Raw genomic sequence first — 20,625 nt, forward strand, 5'->3', positions numbered from 1 at the left:
TAAAACAGTTATTTTGTTCCTTCAGGCACATCGAGGGGCATATTTGTCTTGTTGTTTTCCTATATATATAAAAAAAATTAATAATAAAATAATTGAGGATGACGTATTAAATAGATGTAGAAAGAAATGCAAGAAGTTGATAATTTGTAGTTTACCCGAAGTCCTGAATGAAATTCTAACATTTTCTCGAAACTGAATCCCTCTTCATATAGAGAATTAACCTGTAGAAAAGATCTTTTTTAGTATTTATTGGTAAAAATGGCAAAAAAATGAAGGAAATATTTTTGAATAAGAGATAGTTATGAATAAACCTAGTCGCTCAATATTGGGATAGATATTATTATGTTGTCAAAACATAAATCTCTTTGGCAAAGAGTTGAAGTTCCAGAAGAATTAACATTCGAAGGCGAATCAACCTCTCCTATACAAATGACTTCATTGTCGTTTGAACGAGAAGAGAGAATATGCTGAGACTGTATTTGTGTTTGAATTTTATTATTTCGATTTTTTTTCAACTCAGCATATCTCTTTCTTTTTTTTCGACGAACCTCTTCTTTTTTCTCTTTTGATTGGGCAGCAAACTAACTTTTTCTTACTGGATCTTTTCCACGTTCTTCAAGGTTTATTTGTAGAAGTATTTAGATAAAAATAAAAATAAATGGTGTTAATAATGTTTAAATGTATTTTTATTTTTAACATTATCGTTTTACCGATCAACATAAAGTTGTAGAAGGTTATAAATCATGCGTCAATTTCATAATGTAACCTAAAAAACATTTGACAACATATGAAAGATATGAGTACATACGTATATATAAAGCATGAAAATAAACATTTTTGTATTTTTAAAACATAAAGAAATACCATCCAATCAACAAGACATGTCTAATATTCAAATCAAATAAACTATTTACAATTAAAAATCTAAAGAGACATACAACAAATATTGACTAATTCTAAATAATAATCACAATTTCATATATTTGTAAAATGTCTAACACAAATAAAAGTATAAAATATTATAAAATAAAAACAATAACATCTATATTTCTATGGATAATAATAAAACATACCCGGAGATAGGGAATAAATAAAAGATTAGTGGGAATAGAGCAGATCAAGAACCAGCAAATTGAAGAACATGAAGATAAGTAGAGAAGCAGGAAGTCTGCTGCAAAAAGAATATATTATAAGACATAACATAATCATTTCAATTTTTTTTTTTATCTTTAAACCTTTTTGTAATAAGATCTAATGTTCAATTTTTTTTATCTTCTTCTTCTTCTCCCTCCTCGCATTTTATAATTTCCTTTGTTCTCTTCCTGGTTGTTTATAACTTCATCAGGAAACTCTCTCTCCCATACTTCATCTTCAACGTTTCTCTCCGTTTCTCTCATTTTTGCTCTCCGTTTCTCTCCTTTTTGGTCTCAATTTCTCTTATTTTTTGTTTCCATTTTGTCGTTTCTCGGTTTGCCTTCATTTTATTCTCAGCCCCACCTGCTTCTAGTCTCAGCTCGAGGAAGACCAAGAAGACAAACGCCAAGAAACCCCCACGCTACACCTGAACGACAAATATAGGTGTCTCTAAAACAAGAACAGTGATGGATCTCCCCAAAGGTGCAATATTTTTTAACTTTTCCCGTATGTTTTGAGGTTTTATAGAATGTTTGGATTTATTCATGTAAATCTAACTTCAAAAAAAACTTTTCCATATCTCTCAGTTTTGGTACACCCCTGGAAAAACTAGCGTCGATCTGGTCAAAATCTTCAAATTTATTCGAAAACTATCATCCTCTTCGAAGGATCTGGGTTGCAAAAACTCGAAATGGGCCTTTTTTTTTATGCTCAAATTTAACAGTTACTATCGTTCGAGGTTTACTCTTTCTAATCCAGCTTCTCCCTATGTCTGTGCTAATATTTAAATTGTTGTTGTCAACACATACAAATATGAGGTTATATTTGCGAAGTTTTTGTTTCTTCCATATTTTTTCACTTTATTTTATGCGTTGGGCTGTTGTAATGAATATATTGGTTTTTTTTTTTGAATGCTTATAAATCCCTACCTTTATGTTTCTCATCTTCTGATCTTTTTTCATGTTTTTTCATTTTGTCATTTTATTTATATGTTGGGATGTTGGAATTAATATTTTCTTTGGAAATTTTTAACTTTCAAATGGCTAGAAATCTTTTTGTCTTTCTTATCTTCTGATTTATTTTTTATATATATTTTCCACTGGTTCCAGCATACTGTACTATATTTGATAATTCTTTGGATGTGGGTTGAACATTTGTAAGTCGTAGTTTTTTAGTTTTCTTTTGAGTTAAAGAAATTTCTCTAATATTGTTTCTCGCATGTCACTGCAATATTGTTTCTTATCTGACTATCTTAGATGTATTGTTTTTTTCAGATACTCTATACGCTAACAGTTACTATCTTCTGAAGTTTATTGTTCCTGATATATTTCCTTCTTATATCTGTGCTCATATCTAAGTTATTTTTGGCAACACATAGAGATCGAAGATTGCATTAATGACATTCTAATTTTATTTTAACAGTTACCGTCTTCTGAGGTTTACTCTTCCTGATATATTTTCTCACTATGTCTGTGCTGATATTTAAATTGTTCTTCGCAACACTACAGATCTAAGATTACATTGATGAGATTCTGATTTATTTATTTGTTTTGCCATTTTATTTTATGTGTTGGGCTGTTGTGATGAATATATTGATTGAAAGTTTTTTCTTTAATGTTTATAAATCTTTACCTCTCTATTTTTCATCTCCTGATTTTTCTTTTATATATGATTTTATATTGTTTTAGCATATTTTACTGTATCTGATATTTGATTAGATGTGATCTGAACATGTGTGATGAATTTTTTTTTCGTAGCATCAGTTTTCTTAGGGCAGGTTTGGTAACCAAAACAAAACACAAAATTCTCATCTCATCTCATCATTACACATTTTTCAAATCTCCATACAAAATATAATAAATAATTCAATTTTTTCAAATCTTAATACACTTTTTTCAAATCCCAAAACAATAATAATATTAAAACATAATATTTTAAATTTCAAAACAATACATAAAATTTTCATCTCACTCCCCAAACCTGCCCGCTTAGTGAATATCTGTAGATGGACACATGTACTACATCTTTTGAAGCTTTTATTTGCTATCTTCTGATTTATTTCTTATTTATGTTTTTGTGTTGTTTTAGCATACTTTTCTATGTCTCATATTTGTTTACTTGTCATCTAAATATGTGTAGTTCATGTGTTGCTAAATTTCTTTTTTCCTGATCTATATTGATAGTTTTTTTTGTCAATATCATTTTTATTTTGAGTTTAATGAATATCTGTAGATGCATCCTCTGATTTATTTTTTTATATATGCTTATGTGTTCTCTTAGCATAATTTGAGATGTTTGATATTTGTTGTGATATTTTTTTTGTTTAGTATCAGTTTTCCTTTGAATTTAATGAATATTTGTATATGTATAGATGTACTACATGTTTTGAAGTTTATAATTTTATTTCTCGCTCATTTTATTTCTTACTTGTATTTTTTTTTCTTGTATTTTTTTTCTAGATACTGTATACATAAACAGAGAATGAAATGTAAAAGGAGTAGAAAGAAATTTTTCAGATACTGTAGAGAATGGAATTTAAAGAGAGCAGAAAGAAATGAAGATTCAGAAAATAATGGAGGGCAAGAACAGCAGCACAATAAAAAATGGAGATTCAGTCATCTTTCTGAAGTAAATTTAGTTTTTTAAATCCAAACAGTGATGTAAATTTTTTTATTTCTTAGTCATTGCATACATATAAATAATCGAAGCAAATAATCAGGAAACGGACATAAAAAAACTGACCTGCAAGATTCGAAAGATGGAAGACAAATTTAGAACCCAGAGTCTAAAGAAACAGATTCAGATTTTAGGAAGTTAAAAAGAGAGATGGTAAGCAATTTAGAATCTGAGAAGAAACAAAAAATGGAAGAAATCAAGCCGACGGAAGATGGTAGAAGAAAAATTTAAAATCTGATAAAAATGAGAACACATAAATTCGAGAATAAAGACAAAAGGAGAAAATTAAAATGAAAATATTAGAATTTAATAAGAGAAACAGTCGAGACGGCGAGAAACGGATGAAAATGTAGAATCTGACAGAAATGGCACAAATACCAATTGAAGGACACAAATATGGAAAAAAAAAATTCGAGAAGATTGTAGAAAACGGAAGAAGAGAAAATTTAGAAGCTAAAAAAAAATATAGGAATTAAGTAAGGACAAAAGGGACGAAATTGTAAATTGACTAAGGGTAGGTTTGGGGGGTGAGATGAGAATTTTGTGTTTTGTTTTGAAGTTTAAAATATTAAGTTTTAGTATTATTATTGTTTTGGGATTTGAAAAATGTGTATTGAGATTTGAAAAAGTTGAATTGTTTATTATATTTTGTATGAGAATTTGAAAAATATGTAATGATGAGATGAGATGAGATGAAAATTTTATGTTTTGTTTTTGGCCCCAAACCTGCCCTAAGAATGACAACAGAGACAGAAAGGGGAAACGAATGCCAAACGAAGGATAAAATTGGAAAAAAAAGATGAACGAAATTCGTTTACATTGGCTCTTATTATATATAAGATATATATATATATATAAATATATATATTTTAGGGAAAAAAATTGCAAAAGGATAATCATATGCATATATATGTATTATAAACGTAACGAAGATGTAAAATGGGGACACGTATGATCAATCCAAACTCTAGTACTTGTTTTATTCTTTTTAAAAGCGATATATATATATATATATAATGCTGCTATATATATATATGTCTCAGACTCTATCACGCATACGCACACGTATGTATTTTGTGTCTATAACGATAGCTTTTTTCTTCAAGAAAAAACTCGCAAGTAGTACTGTTTGGCGTGACTAACAGAGTACTGAAAGAAATGAAGGCTGCCTGTAACGCCCCGATTCCAAGGGTTCGGAGAGTTAGTTCATATTATCTGATAATCAACTCTAATAATATTTTTAAATAAACCAGAGTCTTCATAACATATTAACCTATTTGTTCAATACAAATATTCATGTTCCTACTTAAGGGCACATCCGTGGTGTGTCATGGATATGCATAAATTTTTTTCATAAAGACTAGAAATACTCATTACTCAACATACAAAAGTCACATAAAATATCAACGCTACCAAAAGACCCTTAAAAAATCATTGTACCCTAAAGCACTTGGTCTTCTATGATCCACAAAACTTGCAAGTATCCTCTATTCCTGACTCTCAGCTGTTGCATCAAGATTATCTGAAATAGATTATAGAATTAGGGGTGAGTTATCAACAATTCAGTAAGCAGAGAATATATACTAGTATGTAAACATGAGCCTTTTCAGAAAAATTCAGTATGCAGAAACAAAAACATTTTATTTTTATATGCAAATCTCAGAAAAACGTGTTATCAGAAAATCAGAGCGAGTTTTCAATCTTTTCATACTCAAAATCAATAATTCATATTTAAGGATCCATTTCACATTCAGAAACGTTTTGACATAACATAACTGAACATCTTCATCTTATCATATACCATGTTTAACCCTCGTGGTAGGGTTATGCTATCCCCGATGGCCAAACCAGGCAGTATCATGTGGTGAACTTTCCCTTTTTCAATATCGGAACCCCGAGTATGCACACAGGAAAGAACACGTAAAAAGACAATTTTGTTTCCAAAGTGGGTGCACTCATATCATATCATATCATGGTGGTACCAACCATCTCACGTGAACCACTATCATCATATCAGAACTATATTCAGAACAGATAAATATGCCAGAGTTTTATCATATCCATATCATATCAAAACACGTGCGAAACATATTCATATCATTTCCATTTGATCAAAAACAGATCCAAATCATTTCATATCACATGCATAAAAATCTCAACGATATCATATTCGTTCTTTTGCATATTTCAGAAACATGTCAAAAATTGCTCATGTCTATACATTTCATGTCAAAAACATTTCTTTTCTCTTTCATATGTATCTCATGATGGAATGCGAAACATATACTGAAGTTGTTTTTCACTTTTTCTTTTTAAAACAACATGCACATTTTTTTTTTTTACAAACCAACCTCAGTTCATTTCTTTTTTTTTTTTTTTATGCAAATCTAGCATAGGAACCCCGCTTACTTGGACTTCTTGGCTTTTTCAAAAATTTTCTCAACAATGCCAAACAAAATTAATCGTCACCTATAAAATAATCACGTAAATTTCCATAAATTTTCAATCAATCTCGTATTTCGATATTCAAGCCTAAAACTTCTAAAATAATCCATTTTTAATTACTTAAACCCAAAAATTCTCGTTGTTCCTAAATACCAACATCACTTTCTAACTCACCAATATCCAACAATAATAACTCCGACTAAAATATTAAATTTTGACTTATTCACCATTAAGATCTTACTATAATTTATAAAACTAAAATAACATAATTATATCGAAATCATTATAAATAGATAATCATACTTTTGTTTAAATAAAAATATTCTTTTAAAAGGATTCATAAATAAGATTTTGCACTTACTAATTATTCCAAAAAAAAATTCATCAGTATTTACTTAATAATTATTTTTCGATAAAAATATCAGTCTCTAAGAAAATACCAACTTAACAAAATAAACCACACGTCGACGTTCAAATAAAACATACTTTGTAACTCACGTAATATACTCATGATTTCAACCCGTAGTACAATAATATAAGCTTATTAAACTAAACACCCAAAAACAATAAATCTGGAAGCATACTTTATGGGTAAAAGGTAATAATATTTCTACTATTATATTAACGTAAGTTACAATATATATACATGTACACACCAGAAGAAAAAAAAAAAAAAGAAACTCAACAATAGTGCAGCGGCAGCACTTACGGAAATGGGGGAAAGCACGACGGCGTGGAGCTGGCGGTTGGCTACGGCGGATGGGGGGTGGCGCTTGGTCACTGGCTGAGAGAAAAAGAGAGAGAGCGACGAGCAAATAGGCACACGGTGAGAGGATGAGGGAGAAACCAAGAGGGAAGAGAAACCAATAGAATTTGCGTGATCTTACCAGGGGACTCGAGGCAGCGTGCAACGGACTGGGCGATGGGATGTCTTCCCCGGCAGTTTTTGTGGGGACAAAACGCGATGGAGCTCTCGATGGAGGGCGGTTGCAATGGCTTGAAGGTGGCTGAAATGCTCTGTTTTAAGATATCTAAAACAGAAGAAACCGAGACTTGCAATAGAGGTTACGGCACGTTGGGCAGCAGCTTCGGGTGGCTGGGCAGTGGGCACGGTGGTGATCTCAAAGTGGCTGAAGAACATGAAGAGATAGTAGCGGCACTGAAGTTAGGTCAAGGATGCTCAACACAAATATATATATGCTATAAAAAGTAAGGAAATAAAACCTAGAGGAAAAAGGGAGGAACGGACCTGCATGGAAATGAAAATGAGAACGTGAACATAAACGACGTAAGGCGTGAACCCATGCGACAGTTTATGAAGCCGTGAACCACGTGCATGAGTGTTAGTGGTTGGGTCTCACACTGCCAGACCCAGTAGAGGTGGAGGGGGCCTGGCTAGCAAGAAGCAGTTCATTACCCAAGTGCTCACAGGGCAATGGTTCTCGGTTTTACTCCAACGTCCTCAAATCCGTCCTCGAATATGACCAGAGCACCCTCAACTTGGTCAGCTTCTTCAAAGGACGTCGGCACCAACGTCGGCGTCCTCAAAGGAAGTTGGCCGGGCATGTATTTTATTTTTTATTTTTACTGAAAAGGAAACAAATAAGAGAGAGAATGATGTTTGTTTTTTTAGACAGATAAAAGATGCTTTTGAATATTAAGAACTATTATCGACAATAAAAGAATAATTAATCCAGATGGATGACTAGACCCCTGTCAACCTACATTTGAATTATTCAATTAATCGAGAGGCAATTACGAGGAGGCAGATGGTGAGCTGGCCAGAGTCATCCACTCTTAGGCCGGTTTGGTTAATTTAGATTTTGTTATATAAAATTAGATAATCTTATCTAATTATTATAATTTTTTTAAAAATTTTAATATAAAATATAATAAATAATTTAAAATTTTTAAAATTTTAAAATAAAAAATAATATTATAATAATATTTTATTTAATTTTTAATAAAATATCTCATTTTATCTCGCTTGAGTTGTATAACCAAACGAGACTTTAAACCTTTTTGTAGTTTTTATTGTTTAGTCATTTGTAGTTTCCGTTTTTTTTAAGGAAAAAAATAAAAGAAATTGCATCAACTCGCTTTCAGGTATAAAATTCTATTGTCTACGATAATTTTAATTCATATAAGAGTTTAAAAGGTTGTCTGTCAATATTTTATAGAGTTGATATGCTCTTTATTTTATTTCTTCATATTAAGAAAGAAAATTTATTTATAAATTTTTGATACACCAAATATATTATTGATGTGAAAGTTTGTCACATTTATTAGCATTAATTTTATAATTTTGATTATTTATAAGATTATAATAGATCATATAACTAATAACAGAGGCTATGTTTACATCAATTTAATTATAAATAGCATTAATGTTCAATAAAGAAAATGGCATGCAGCGGGAACATTGGACGGTTTGACTACAAAAACGTACCTGTCGATCCAACAAAGCTGAGCCCACACGTGAAAATGAAGTCTGCTTTTCGTTGATTCCACGAGTCTGCTTTGATAAAGCAGAAGGATTTGGATTAGAATTCTTTTTTTATTTTTTTCTAATACCACATATCTATTATTGTCGGTTGGATCAAACGAAACATAAATTCAAGCAAATCTGAAGCCAGAGTCGTCTCAAGTTAATGGTATTAGCTAGGAACGAGGGACAATATATAATACAGTTCTGCTACAGGTACCCGTATTTCGGGTACCCATTGCGGAATCACTGAGGTGGCGTTAGCCACATCAGTTTTATTTTTGTATGAAAAAAAAAAAAAAAAAAAAGTAGAAAGAAGAAGACGGAAAGGGGAGAAATGAGCGCCAAAATTATTTCTGAAAGCTTGAAACCAGAAAGCATTTTGCGGTGCAACCATTCTGCGCGATAGCCGTTCTTCATCGTGGTCCGATTGAGCTGAAGACAAAAGCACCAGAAACAAGTTTGCGCTGAGAAGAAAAGCCCCATAAACCATTTTGCGCAACAGCTCTGGGAGCGGTGGCTGCAGTTCCCAAACTCAAATTTTCCCGTGGTTATATGTCGCAAGACCAAGATCAGGCCTTCGTCAAGACTCTCTTGGACCGGTTGAAGAGCTCCCTCGCCCTCGCCCTTGTCCATTTCTATCCACTTTCCAGCCGCCTTGTGACACAAAAGAATGAAAACCCACCTTCCTGCTTGGTTTTCGTCGACTGCAATAACAGTCATGGAGCTAAATTTATCCACGCAGCACTAGACATGGAAATAGCGGACATCCTTTCACCGATTGATGTCCCATCTGTTGTTCAGTTGTTATTTGATCATGACAGAGCGATCAATCATGATGGGCATACAATGGCTCTGCTTTCCATTCAAATGACAGAGGTCAAAGATGGCATTTTTATAGGCTGTTCCATGAACCATTTAATTGCAGATGGAACATCTTATTGGCATTTCTTTAACTCCTGGTCTGAGATTGCGGGTTCTTACTTAATATAGAAAGCATTTTGCAGTGAAACAGACTAAGGTGCAAACGCACCGTTTGACTTAAGGTGCAAACGCACCGTTTCAATTATGCTGAGTTGGAACCGGGTACGCGGCGTGTCCCCCATCCCGGGTGCAACTAGCATTTTTCTATATAATATTGTTGATTGTCTCGCTCTCTCTCTTTGTCTCTCTCTCTCCTTCCCCTTCTTCCCTATCATGAAAACCCATTGCAGCCTCCACCGTCGCCGACAACTTCGCAATAATCTAAAATAAGCATTTTCTTTTATCTAGTCTCTCACTTTTTTATCCACAAAATTCCATCCATTTTCTTCTCTTTCTCTCTCTATATTTTTTGATCTAAGCTATGTGAAAAAATTTCCAAGAAATTTCTGGTCTTAGATTGGATGTTTGGGAGGAAGCATTCCGGATCAAACACAAAAAATGAGAAGTTTGGATAGTTTGCATTTATTTACCATTTCTAAAAACGTTTACATTTTTCTATTAGTCTTTAATCTTTAATGGTTTTCTGGTTCATCTAAAAATCAAACAAATGACATCTTTTTCTGTCTCATCTAGAAATCACACAAAACAATGTATACTCTCAATAGAAATGACATAAGATGTCTACGGTTATAGCCCACCAACATGATTTTTGCTGTTGATCTCTCAAATCATCCCACCCTCTTGTTTGTTCTACAACTTTTTAGTGAGATAGAATTTTGTGTTTTTTTGGATTAATTCGATACTAGGTTTAAGTGCCATTTCATTTGTTTGGGAGTTGATTATCTTATTTATATACAACCTGTATACGTTGGCGTTGCCTACATTTCTACTATGAAAGTTATTATAAAAAAAGATGGAGGTTGATGTAAACAGACCAGAACCAAAAATTACAAATAAATATTTTCGGAGAGCGAGAGAGAGAGAGAAATTTTAGACTAATCCGTTAAAGAGGTGACACTACATGAGGGATAATATTGGAAAGCAAAGAGATAAGTTGGTGAAAAAAAAAAGGAATGGAATTTCTTGAAAAAACATAGGACGGAATTGGGAACAATTAGAGATGGCTCTAGTAGTTGTCGGTCAAAATTGATGGGCATCCACGAAATCATTCAATATTAAATAAGAACAATTAGAGAATACACGAAACTGGATTTTTCCAAGATTACAAAGTTTCAAGTAGTATGCCCATCCAAAGTCCAACTTGAAAGGATATGTTTAATTTTCTTCCTTGCACACACAACAAATATATAATCCGAACGTTGACTAGACGAGTATAATTTGTTGATAAATTTTGTTTCATCATCACGTGTAAAATCACCACTAGTACTACTACTTATTACGTACTGCATGCTAATGCCAGAGTTTCGTTATAATATTGCGTTTGATGCATCAATATCAATGATGTATCAACTGGATAATGTCTTTTTAATTGATTAATTACCCGTATTTCTCCGCAAGAGGCAAAAACGCTGCTCGAAGTGACTCGTGACTTTGTAGTTAAAATGGCAGTACAATCTCCAGAGAAGTGAGCAAAAGACTTGGCAATAATCAAGAAGCGAGTGAGAAAGAAAGAAAGAGAGAGGGAAATAAATATGGTGGTTCCCGGATGCTGTGGAAGTCGGGGTGGTGGTGGAGGCCGGTTTGCGGACATGAAGGGCCTCACCCTCCAAGTGCTCCTGGGGCGGAGATTCATGATGTTCGCGTCTCTTTTAATCATGAACACTGCTGGCTTGAGCTACATCTTCGGCCTCTACTCCGGCGAGATAAAGTCCAAGCTCGGTTATGACCAAACCACTCTCAATTTGATCAGCTTCTACCAGGACTTGGGGGCAAACATCGGCGTCATCTCCGGCCTTATCAACGAGATCACACCCCCGTGGGTGGTCTTAGCTATGGGCGCGTCTTTCAGCTTTTTTGGCTACTTCATGATCTGGCTCAGCGTCACCGGAAGAATCGCCAAGCCCCATGTCTGGCAAATGTGTTTGTATATATGCATTGGCTCCAATTCACAACCTTTCGTCAACACTGGAGCGCTTGCCACCGCCATAAAGAGCATCCCTGAAAGCCGTGGACTCGTCATTGGTGTTTTAAAGGGTTACACGGGTCTTAGTGGCGCAATTATCACTCAGGTTTACCATGCTCTCTACGTCGATGACGCCAAGTCTTTGATTTTGCTCATAGCGTGGCTTCCTTCTGCTATATGTCTGGCTTTCCTTCGAACCATTCGGGTCATCAAGGCTACTCGGCAGCCAAACGAGATCAGACTTTTCTATAATTTCCTCTATATCTCGCTTTGTCTTGCGGGGTTTTTGATGGTCGTGATTATAGTAGAGAAAAGGGTCGACTTCACACAAAGTGAGTATGGAGGAAGCGCAGCCGTGGTGCTTTTCTTGCTGTTCCTCCCACTTGCCGTCGTTATTATGGACGAGTATAAGGTTTGGAAGAGCAAGAAAGAAGCTCTGAACGATCCCGGATCACTGAAAATAACTACCGAGGAGGCAACCCCGACGAAGAGCCCTGTCCATCCACCACAAACTGGCACTTCCACAATTTCGCTTGCGGAACCAGGTGCTGAAAAAGAACAAGTTTCTTGTTGGAAGACCATGTTTCAGCCACCGAATTGAGGGGAGGACTATACCATACTACAAGCACTTTTCAGCATCGACATGTTGGTGATATTCATTGCAACAATTTGTGGTCTTGGGGGCTCGTTAACGGTGATAGACAATTTGAATCAGATAGGAAGTTCCTTAGGATACCCGAAGAGAAGCATAAGTACTTTTGTGTCTCTGGTAAGCATTTGGAACTATCTCGGACGTGTCGTCGCTGGTATTGCCTCGGAAATGTTTATAACAAAGTACAAATTTCCTCGCCCTCTCATCCTCACATTGGTCCTCCTTTTATCCTGCGCGGGTCACCTCCTTATTGCTTTTAACGTCCCGAACGGCATCTATGTGGCATCAGTGATTATTGGGTTTTGTTTTGGTGCACAATTGCCACTACTCTTCTCGATAATCTCTGAACTTTTTGGGCTTAAGTACTACTCTACGCTGTTCAATTTTGCAGCGGTGGCTAGCCCAATTGGGTCATACTTGCTCAATGTGAGGGTCGCTGGGCATCTATACGATAGGGAGGCAGAGAAGCAGATGGCAGCGTTGGGGCTCAAAAGGAAGCCCGGGGAGGACTTCAACTGCACTGGGGTTGACTGCTTCAAATTGTCTTTCATCATCATAGCCGCCGTGACCTTCTTTGGCACACTTGTTTCGCTCATCTTGGTGATTAGGACCAGGAAGTTCTACAAGAGCGACATTTACAAGAAGTTCCGAGAGGACGCGAATCATGTGATCGAGACTGAAACCACGATGGCTGCAAATGGTCATGTTCGACAGTGATAAAACAAGGAAAAAGTGGTATGCACAGAACGTGCTTGGCAGAATGCCTCAGCAGAAAGAACAATTTTTTTGTATTCTGAGTGTCGACTAATCGTGCCTTTACATTCTTTTATATACACGGTAATACACCATCAAATAACAACCTATTCCATACAATGAGTGACACATGTATATATTACAGAATATTCTCTCAGCATTGTGTATCTTCTAGATTATTCTGAGGTAGGATTGATTCACTGCTGGTGCATGCATTGTAATTGGTATGTCCTCCTTTTGATATGGCAGCTTGTGTTTGTGATGAATTTCTCTCTTTAACAGACGGACAGAATTAGCACAGCGTAACTAACAATAATGAAGGCCGGATAGGGACAAGGAACCAATTTGGGAGCCATTTATGACCCATCGATCTAATTTATGTCCACAAGCGACAGTTTTGGATCACTTTATTTATTTGTGATGATGTTGTAATTTAGCCTTTTTTTTTTTTTTTAATGCCCTTTTATCCTGTAAAATTAGATCTTGTGTACTTGTTTTATACGTTTATAAGAAGATTTCAGGGTTCTGTCTGATTGTCGTACTCCATTTTACGATTAATGATGATGCATGACGGTTGCTCCTAAAAAAGTAACTTTCTTATCAAATACTTCACAATAAATTATTTATAGAAGTTTTAAATAAATAAATTCTTGTAAAAAAATAAATTCTATCGTAAAAAAATATAAAAAATTATTTTTAATTAGTGGATCAATTCATTTTTTTATAAAATATTTATACGAAATTTATCTATTTAAAACTTATATTTAGCATTATTCATATTTTATATCCATCAGCCGATATATATTCTAGTACTTGACTTATAACGATATGCATATGTCGGTTTTTACACAAATGGAATACCTGTTGGTTGTTTTGAAAAGAGATGAAATAATTTTAAATAAGTTAAATAAAATATTATTAAAATATTATTTTTAAGATTATTATTGTTTTGAAATTTAAAAAAGTTAAATTATTTATTATATTTTATGTAAAAATTTAAAAAAATTATAATAATGAGATGAAATAATTTCTGTTTTTAACTAAAAATTTGTTGCGCTCTCAATGTACTTAGATACTATTATAAAGTTCAGAATAATCATTATCACTGATCTGTACAATCTGCTTTTATTTTATTTTTTATGTGGGCAATATTCTTTTAAACTTAAAAATTTTTAAGTTGTAGCTAATTAATCTAAATGAAGTACTCTCTATATTGCCTCATTTTCGATATACAATTCTGTTTTAAATTAAGATAATTCAGATTTCAGCTGATACATATATACTACATGATCAGTACCATGTCTCATTAGCAAAATTCAAATATCAATTAGCTAGCTGTTTCGTTACCTCCCGGTCGCGTGTTGTATGCATGTTCTGCGTTAGTGTTTTTAATTTCTGCCAACGTTAAGTTTAATTTGTAAGAACAATGAATTTGATTGATGACTCGTAAGCTGCTCATGCGGTGCGTAGTTTGGTAAAGATTAATAATCTTTACAAATTCTAAATATACAAGCTGTATTGTGCAGGTCTTCATAAAAATTGAATAAAACAAGTATAAAAAATAATTATTTTTGTAGACTAACTTTTTACAAAGAACTTGGAGAAGTCTAGCTAGTATTCCTAGGAGCATTAGCATTGAATACATCATTTTTATCTTTAAAATTTGATAAAAAGTATATATTTTTCATAAATCTAAAACCTCCCTATCTATAACTTCACGTTGGATTAGCTATTGGATTCATCAAAATAATAATATAATATTATTTTGTTAATAATAATATTTTTAATTTATTTTTTTCATATTTTATAATTAATTACACTAACTATATGTTAATTAATAATTTAATTTGATACTTAAATTATTGTTTCCCAACTCAAATATATTGTGGCTCAAAATTGGAAAACAATAATTTAAGTAAATAAAATAATGGTTATAGAGTGTGAATAGTGAGTCTTCAAATTTAAAGATGAAGAAAAATGTATTATAGCTAAAAGCTTGACATTTGGGCATATGGTTAATCCAATGTTAGGATTTTAAAACTAAAATCATCAAATTTTGAAGATTTGACTCATTTGATGAGTCCAATGCCAGTACTGATCTAACATATATATCCTGCATTACTCTTTCATAAAAGAGACTCTAAACTCTAAAGTTTAAATCCTCGTATTTTTTTTTTTATGGGTTTTCTCTTCGAAATGAGATGCCGTAATTTATAAAGAGAAATTCTATTTGCAGTCTTCAAGTGGGGACTGCATGTGCAGGCACATTATTAAATGAGAGAAAATATCATTTTAGAAGGGATACTTTTGTAATTTTAAAAAATAAAATAGCCTAAACTTATATTGCAGTCCTCATTTAGAGACTGTACCTAACATTGCTTATTTATAAAAATGAAAGCGCAAAAATTTTACAAGACTGGTACCGGATTTCTTACTAATTAAGCAATATTATAAACGATAACTTGTTTTCAAATGATGGGAGATATCATTAAGCACCAATATATATATCAAACGATCAAAGTACATTAGAATACTGTACTTTTGCCTACTCACAACCTCTCATGAGATGATAATTAATTCCTAAATATTCAAGCTCATTTAGCAATTTTAGTTCTCTAGCCAACCTTGATCAGATTAATCCATTAACCACCTCTGCATATATAGATGAATGTATTTACAGTCTTAAAATTTGCAATCTCTGCATATTCTCTCAAAAACAAATTAAAAATGAATAAATATGAAAAAAATTATATTTTTAATTGTGACTCCATTTAAAAAAAAAAAAAATTACGGGAACAACACATTTCAAGACTATATATATATTACATGTATATATATAATGCCCGGACTGATCGCAGCATGTAACAAATGTCTATTCGTTTGAGAGCCAACAAAATAAATGTCAGTCTTTAATTTAATATCAATACTACATATAGTCGTGGAATGTACAAATTTCGTACAGTCGCTTTAAAAAGAGTAGGGTCCACTATTAAAAAATTAATTTCTTTTCATTTGGATCTCATATTTATTCATTTTTTTCAAAACGACTGCACGGCGCTTGCACACTCACGACTGCAAGTATCATTTCTCTTAATTTAAATGGCCTTAGCAGCATTAGTTACGCAACTTAAACAATAGGCCGGGCAACTAATTTGAGTTTCTTTTTTTTTTTTTGAAGCAAGTTAATTTCATTAAACTATAAAGATGATATATGAGTAGGGGGTGAGGTTTCCCAACAAATGCCTCAAAGCAATAGAAAACAGTGTAAAGTGGTGAACATATTTATTTGGGACCAATTTCTTGGTCCCTACTATTGTCCTACGATAGTACATCATCTTATAGAAAGACGGAAATATGTTCGCAAAAAAGTGAACAATGGAACTATCGTTGGTGAAGGTGGAGCCTCTGCTGGAAGCGGTGAAGGTGGCGGATACACTGTCACATATTGCCTAGAGATGATTTTTAGAGAGGTCTACGATCCCTCTTACAAAATCATTGGTTAGGAAAATCGGTAATATAGGGTAGCAGTCTGAATCTAAGTCGAGTCGACAGCAACGGGCCAACACAAGCAATGGCGGCGCGTGCAAGACACGCGCCACCTAAGGAGGTGAACGAACGGGCAAATCTAAAGGACCTGAGGCCTCTGAAGTCGGTGGGGCCATGCGTGAGTCGAACTCGTGGAGCAAAAATGCGTTTTTCTTCTGCGATCATGAAGATCGACGACCAGAGAGGCTGAATCGACGTCACGTGTTGGTCGGAGGTTGCTGGAAAGTAGTAGATCGACTAGGATTGGCGTTACGGAGAGAGAACAAAGGAAAAAATTAGGAAAAAAGTAGAAAAAAAGCCTCTGGGATTGGCTAGGGAAGGAGGTGGTCAAAACCTAAACTCTAAACACCCTCCACCTAGTGAAAACGAGAGGAAAGTTGGCTTGTGAATTTAAAAGAGAAAGAGAAGAAGAAAGAGAAAGAGAGAATGAGTGTAGATTTTTTTTTTTTTTTCTAATTAATATCTTTGAATTTCCATGGATCGAACAGTCAATTAATTGGAATCGTCTTAATTAATTCATATTTAATAAATCAGTCGGTAACAATTATTTTTGAATATATCAAAGAAATCCAGCTTGATGAGACGACCTCGATCGGGGTTCCTCATCAAAGTGCATGCATGCATGCATGGGACTTCCAATTCGTAAGGAAAATAAAGTCTTGCGGAAGTTTATTAATTAGTATCTTATAAAAGAATCTCATGAACTGGAAGTCAGGACCGTTGGCAATATGGTCGGGGCGCCGGTGTACACCCACGAACTAGATCTAGATACTCTAATGAACAGTCGACGACTCGAAATATTGCTGTAAAGAACTCTAATTTATAACCTGATCATGATTCTGACTATTTATAAGTTAGGATTTGAATAGTGAATTGATAAAATGAAATGAAAGTTAAAGGTTGAATAAAATATTATTAAAAAATTATTTTTTAATGTTATTATTATTTTAAAATTTTAAAATTTAAATTATTTATTATATTTTATATAAAAATTAAAAAAATTTATAACAATTAAATAAGATGAAATGAAACATTTTTATATTAAACAGGGACCATTGTTTGCATTCCTTTGAAAAGATATTGGTGAATCATTAAGGAAAAAAATTAAAAGTTCTGTAGTCAAATCATCTGTAACGTCCACATGACATGCATCTTTACTCTATTCAAATTAAGTGGTTAATAATTAATTAAGAAAATCCTGTAACCTTGAAAAACACGTAAAGATTCAAGACAGATTGGTTCGCCATGCATGGGGAATTAGGAATATTACAAAATTAATAGAGAATAGAACGTGGGTCAACAAGCAAAAACAATGAAGAATATATCCAAATTATTTTACGCAAATTTGCATTACAAGCACAGCAATGGAAGCTGTAATTTATAAGTATGCGGTATGCCCATTTTATTTCTTCCTGAAATAAACAAGCTGGCCTCCACCATTATCTTTCCCTTTCTTTTAAAATCCATATATTGTTGATTATCATGATCATCAAGGTCTAAAAGACTAAAACTATATATATATATATATATATATATATATATATATATATAATATGCCACTTTCCAAGTTGCCATATTATAATAAAGTGATCGGGCTACGGGCCAGACACGTTTAGTGTCCAGCAAACGCCATCTCTTTCTCTGCCAGCTTAGCCTCCTCCCGGAACTTTCTGTAAATGTCACTCTTGTAAAATTTCCTGGTCCTAATCACCAGAGCGATGGAAACAAGGGCGCCCAAGAATGTCACGGCAGTGATTATAAGGAAAGACAATTTGAAGCACTCAACCCCAGTACAATTCAAAGCCTGCCCAGGCTTCCTTGTGAGTCGCAAAGCAGCCAGTTGCTCTTTAGCCTCCTTATCGTATAGATGACCCGTCACAATCACGTTGAGTACATACAGCCCAATCGGGCTAGCCGCCGACCCAACATTATACAAAGTGGAGTAGTACTTTAGGCCGAAAATCTCAGAAATTGTTGTAAAAACTATTGACCATTGTGCACCAAAACCAAACCCGATTATTACTGATGCTACGTAGAGACCTCCAGAGTGATGAAATGCCACTAGAAGGTGACCAACACAGAGAATTAGAAGGATTAGAGTGAGCATGAGAGGGCGAGGGAACTTGTACTTCTTTAAGAGAATTTCAGAGACCAAACCCGCCATCACTCGTCCAAGATAATTCCATATGCTTACGAGTGACACGAAAGTGCTTATGCTTTGACGCGAGTATCCGAGAGAAGTTCCCATCTGTCCCAAATTGTCTATCGCCGTTAGTGAGCCACCAACGCCGGTAATTACTGCGAAGAAAAGTATCAACATGTCAACGCTGAAGATCGCTTGGAGTATAGTATAGTCCTCTCCTCGTTCTGGGGGACTAAATATCTTTGTCCAACAGGAAACTTGCTTTTCTGTGCTTGGTTCGAGGAGCAAATTTGGTGAGGCAGGAGATACTTGTGGAAGAGATGAAGGAGTTTGCACGTTCGGCGTCTGATCAGTGATTACATTCAGCTGCGAACCATCTTTTAATGCCAATTGTTTGCTCTTCCAATGCCTATACTCTTCCCTGATAGATACAGCAAGTGGTAGAAAGAGCAGGCAAAGCACTGCAGCTGCGCTACCTCCATACTCGCTTTTCGTGAACGCAACCTTTTGCTCTACTACAATCATAACCAACAGAAACCCAGAAAGGCCAAATGTAATATAAAGGAAATTATAGAACACTTGGAGCTCGTTTGGCTGACGAGTGACCTTCATGAGCCGAATAAAAGGTGCAAAAGCCAAATTTACGGCTGCCGGAAGCCACCCTACCAGCAAAATCAAAGACTTGGAGTCCTTATAGTAGAAAGCATGATATAGCTGTGTTAGTATAGCACCACTAAGGCCGACATATCCCTTTAGAAGCCCTAGCACGACACCTCGGCTTTCAGGGAAGTTCTTGATGCAGGTGACCATTGCTCCGGTGTTAGCAAAAGCCGTTGAATTAGCACCGATGCAGATGTACAAGCACATCATCCATACTTTGGGCTTCGCCATTTTTTGGGTCACGGCCAGCCATATCATTAAGTACCCGAACAAGTTCATGAATGCTCCGGCTGACAAAACAAACCACGGAGGAGTGACCTCGGCAAGGAGGCCGGAGGGGACGCCGACGTTGGTACCAACGTCCTTAAAGAAGCTGATCAAATTGAGTGTAGTCTGGTCGTAGCCGAGCACCGACTTTACGACACTGGAATACAGTCCGAATGCATAGGGTGTGCCGGCGGTGGACATAATGATGAGAGAAGCGAACACCATGAGCCATGGCCCATGGAGGACTTGGAGGATGAAGCTCTTCTTACCAGCCATATGGCCCCTCCACTGATTGGATGTGATAGATCTCTCTAGCTCTCTGAGTCGTAGTAAGACTCTTTACGAGCTTGTCATGGATCAGTTGGAAGAGATGTGAGCTACTACTAACAATACATATATATAGGGCAAGTGATGAGAAGAGAGGAGAGGTTCAACTTTCATGATGATCTATCAGTTCAATTATCATCTACGGGCCGGTTTACGTATTTTATAATTTAATTATGTTTTTCAAATTAATATATATCTTCTTCCTTCGGCGATATATATAGACTGGAATCAAAGCAGCAATATATTTATGAAGTTGAGAAAATTTCAACTCTTACGTACGCACCATACCATTAGTCCAGCTTTCTTCCCATAAATTAATCAGGATAATACATGTAGCTGGTATAAGAAAAGAGACATGACAGTTTGCTCTTGATTTTTTATTTAAAAAACATATAATGCATGCAATTATTTACTGATCTATTTGATCTTAATTTCGATGTGAATTAGTTCCGAGATTGCAGGGTCAAACCTTCAAAAGGCTGGACTACATGCAGGGAGGCTTTAGCTGTTCTATCAATATACCTCCGAAG

The 20,625-nt window shown here is 34.6% G+C and overlaps 3 protein-coding genes across 3 annotated transcripts; 2 read left to right on the top strand and 1 right to left on the bottom strand.

Annotated features, from left to right (window-relative positions):
- The first annotated feature begins 11,172 nt into the window (after positions 1 to 11,172).
- LOC108984538 lies at positions 11,173 to 13,319 on the top strand. The gene has a single exon (XM_018956527.2). The coding sequence runs from the start codon at positions 11,317 to 11,319 to the stop codon at positions 12,346 to 12,348; it is 1,032 nt and encodes a 343-aa protein (XP_018812072.2). The 5' UTR covers positions 11,173 to 11,316; the 3' UTR covers positions 12,349 to 13,319.
- On the top strand, positions 12,391 to 13,116 carry LOC118348964. Its single transcript, XM_035691583.1, has one exon. The coding sequence runs from the start codon at positions 12,391 to 12,393 to the stop codon at positions 13,114 to 13,116; it is 726 nt and encodes a 241-aa protein (XP_035547476.1).
- Positions 13,320 to 17,999: 4,680 nt separating the features above from the next.
- On the bottom strand, positions 18,000 to 20,206 carry LOC108984543. The gene has a single exon (XM_018956532.2). It carries the CDS (start codon positions 20,042 to 20,044, stop codon positions 18,311 to 18,313), a length of 1,734 nt encoding a protein of 577 aa, XP_018812077.1. The 5' UTR covers positions 20,045 to 20,206; the 3' UTR covers positions 18,000 to 18,310.
- Positions 20,207 to 20,625: the final 419 nt, after the last annotated feature.

The sequence above is a fragment of the Juglans regia genome, chromosome 7 (assembly GCF_001411555.2).
Source record: "Juglans regia cultivar Chandler chromosome 7, Walnut 2.0, whole genome shotgun sequence".
Classification (NCBI taxonomy): Eukaryota; Viridiplantae; Streptophyta; class Magnoliopsida; order Fagales; family Juglandaceae; genus Juglans; species Juglans regia.

Bases quoted from the DNA above. Each gene is read 5' to 3' on its own strand.
- LOC108984538 (XM_018956527.2), top strand. From the start codon at position 11,317: ATGGTGGTTCCCGGATGCTGTGGAAGTCGGGGTGGTGGTGGAGGCCGG.
- LOC108984543 (XM_018956532.2), bottom strand. From the start codon at position 20,044: ATGGCTGGTAAGAAGAGCTTCATCCTCCAAGTCCTCCATGGGCCATGG.
- LOC118348964 (XM_035691583.1), top strand. From the start codon at position 12,391: ATGTTGGTGATATTCATTGCAACAATTTGTGGTCTTGGGGGCTCGTTA.